The sequence below is a fragment of the Triticum urartu genome, unplaced genomic scaffold (genome assembly GCF_003073215.2).
Source record: "Triticum urartu cultivar G1812 unplaced genomic scaffold, Tu2.1 TuUngrouped_contig_5138, whole genome shotgun sequence".
Lineage (NCBI taxonomy): Eukaryota > Viridiplantae > Streptophyta > Magnoliopsida > Poales > Poaceae > Triticum > Triticum urartu.
The window spans coordinates 5756-8063 of NW_024115787.1; the positions used below are offsets into that span (position 1 = coordinate 5756).

At 52.0% G+C, this 2308-nt stretch overlaps 1 protein-coding gene across 1 annotated transcript; it reads right to left on the reverse strand.

The window, feature by feature from the left end:
- Positions 1–376: 376 nt before the first annotated feature.
- Positions 377–2308, reverse strand: LOC125528818 (growth-regulating factor 6-like; the record flags this gene model as incomplete). Its single annotated transcript, XM_048693253.1, is given in 2 exon segments — positions 377–1627; positions 2219–2308. Coding segments are annotated over 2 exon segments (967 nt in total), but the record flags the coding sequence as incomplete, so codon positions are not given.

The following is a 2308-nucleotide window of genomic DNA, read 5'->3' on the forward strand; positions in this document are numbered from 1 at the left end:
AACGCTCGGCTGGGGCTCGAGCGAATCGCCCGAGTCACCCTCTCTGTTGCGTGTTTCAGTCGCCATCCGATTCGCTACCTACCTTGGGTCGTAAGTTTTTTTCTTAAATGTGCTATAGATAAGTGTATTATTGCAAATAACATGTGTATTGTTTGATCTATCCATTGAGTACCCGTCGGGTATAAGTATGAGTAAAGTGTCATACCCGTGGGTATGGGTAGAATTTTATACCCATTGACTACAATGTGGATATGATATTGCTCTGCCCGCCTTATACCCTAACCATTGCCATCCTTAATCATATGGTATTGCTCTACCCGCCTCATACCCTAACCATTGCCATCCTTAATCAAAGACAGTAAAAAAAACCGAAATAAGCAAAGATGAAAGTATGCCAGCTTGCATTACTCAACAACTATTATGGCATCGCAGCATTAACTGGACATTATCACATTATGCAACAGCGTAGCACTACCAAATCCATCCACACACACACAACGTCAATACCCAGCGATGTCTAAGGTTACAGAGAAAAAGATAAAAAGAAAGAACTCAACATCCGGAAGCAGAGAAGACAACAACAGATTAGTCTCAAATGACAAGCTACAACGTAAAATGCTTCTGGATATGATGATGTTGATATGTAACAAGGCACGTGAAGAAGAAGACCTGCCCAAGCTCGTTCGTTCGTTGCCAACCGGCCAGCCTTCTCGTTGCAGCTCTCCATGGTCAGAGCTCGGAAGAAGAAGCTCACATGAGGCGGATGCTGGGGTGATTCACGACGATGGAGCCGAGATCATCCCGCGGGTTACCATCATACACGCCGTGGTACTCCTGCCTGGGGCTGCTGCCGGTGCTGCTGGACACCGACCCGAAGGCGGTCCTCTGCAGGACCCCCACCGGCGACGACTCCAGCGGGCTCGAGTCCCAGGCGTCCGTCATGAGGTTCAGCGACGCCGACAGGTAGTTCTTGGCCTCCATGTTGCCGCCATTGTTCTTGTTCAGAGCCTCCCCCAGTGGCCCGCCCATGGACGAGTCGCGGAACATGGGCATCCAGTTCGCCTCCCCCTCGTCCTTCGCCGCCGCTGCCGCCGTGGCCGCGACGCTGAGGCCGATGGGGCTGTACTCGCGGCTCAGCTTGAGGGGCGACAGCATGAGCTTCTCGTGGATGGGGGACGTGGAGGCCGACGACAGGTCGGAGGACGCCATCGGAGCGGCGGACACCGAGAGCTGCTGGGTCCGCTGATGAACCTGCTGCATGTCCTCGGCGTCCGGCCATGAGAGGCCTCCCCCTCCCTGCCCCTGCTGCGACGGCGTCCTCGGCCAGTCCGCGAAGTGCTGCAGGGAGAGCGAGCTCTGCTGCTCGCTCGAGAGCGCTCGCTGCGAGGTGAGCAGGTTGACGTTCTCCAGGGAGCTGTGGGGGGAGCTCATCAGCGAGTCGGAGGAAACCAGCCCGTAGTCCGGCCTCGAGCTCGTCACCTCGAAAGGATTGTGGTTATGATGTTCCTTTGAGAACGGGAACATGCTGCCCGTGTTGGTGTTCCTCGCGCTCATGGAGGTCAGCATCGAGAGGGTGTCCGAGTCCTGCACTTGCTCGCACTCGTGTTGCTGCTTGCTCACCATTTCCCTGAAGAAGATTGATCAGCATGTGCTTGGTTAGTACTGTGCAGCATGGTACATATGACAGTTGGCATTTCAGGGCTGGTGCACATCATCAACAGAAGGAGACACTGATTGAGGTGGTAAAAGTAAATAAAACCGAGAGCACCGACTAACTGAAGTACTACATCAGACTATAGCACTACTGCCAGAGTTCTGTTGAGCATGTTGCATCTCACCAAACTAGATCAGCTGGGGCTACTGGAAATGGTGATCCACAGGAAACAAAGCAGTTCGAGCCTTAATAAACTCATGAAAGCGAATCAACGAAGGGCTCCCGACTGCTCAATATCACTGAAAATTTTAAGCATGGTGGTGCTAAAATGTTATCGCTCGGACTCATCACCCTCCTACTTCAAATTAGCAGAACCAAAATGGGCTTACATTTCAAATGATTTAGTGAGTAGAAACAACAGAGGAAAAAATGTATTGAAGATATCACAGCAGCAGTTATAGTCGGCCTACTATGCAAATATTGCATAACCTGTCATGTTCTGAAGTGAAGCACTCGAAACTGCTAGCTAGGAAAAAGGACATGGTTGCATGATGATGAGCGTACCTGTTGTATTGCAGTGAACAAGGATCAATGGTGCTGGCGGAGTAGCTCTTCAACGGCTGCTGCTCGTGGCAGATGGCGGCGCCGGCGGTG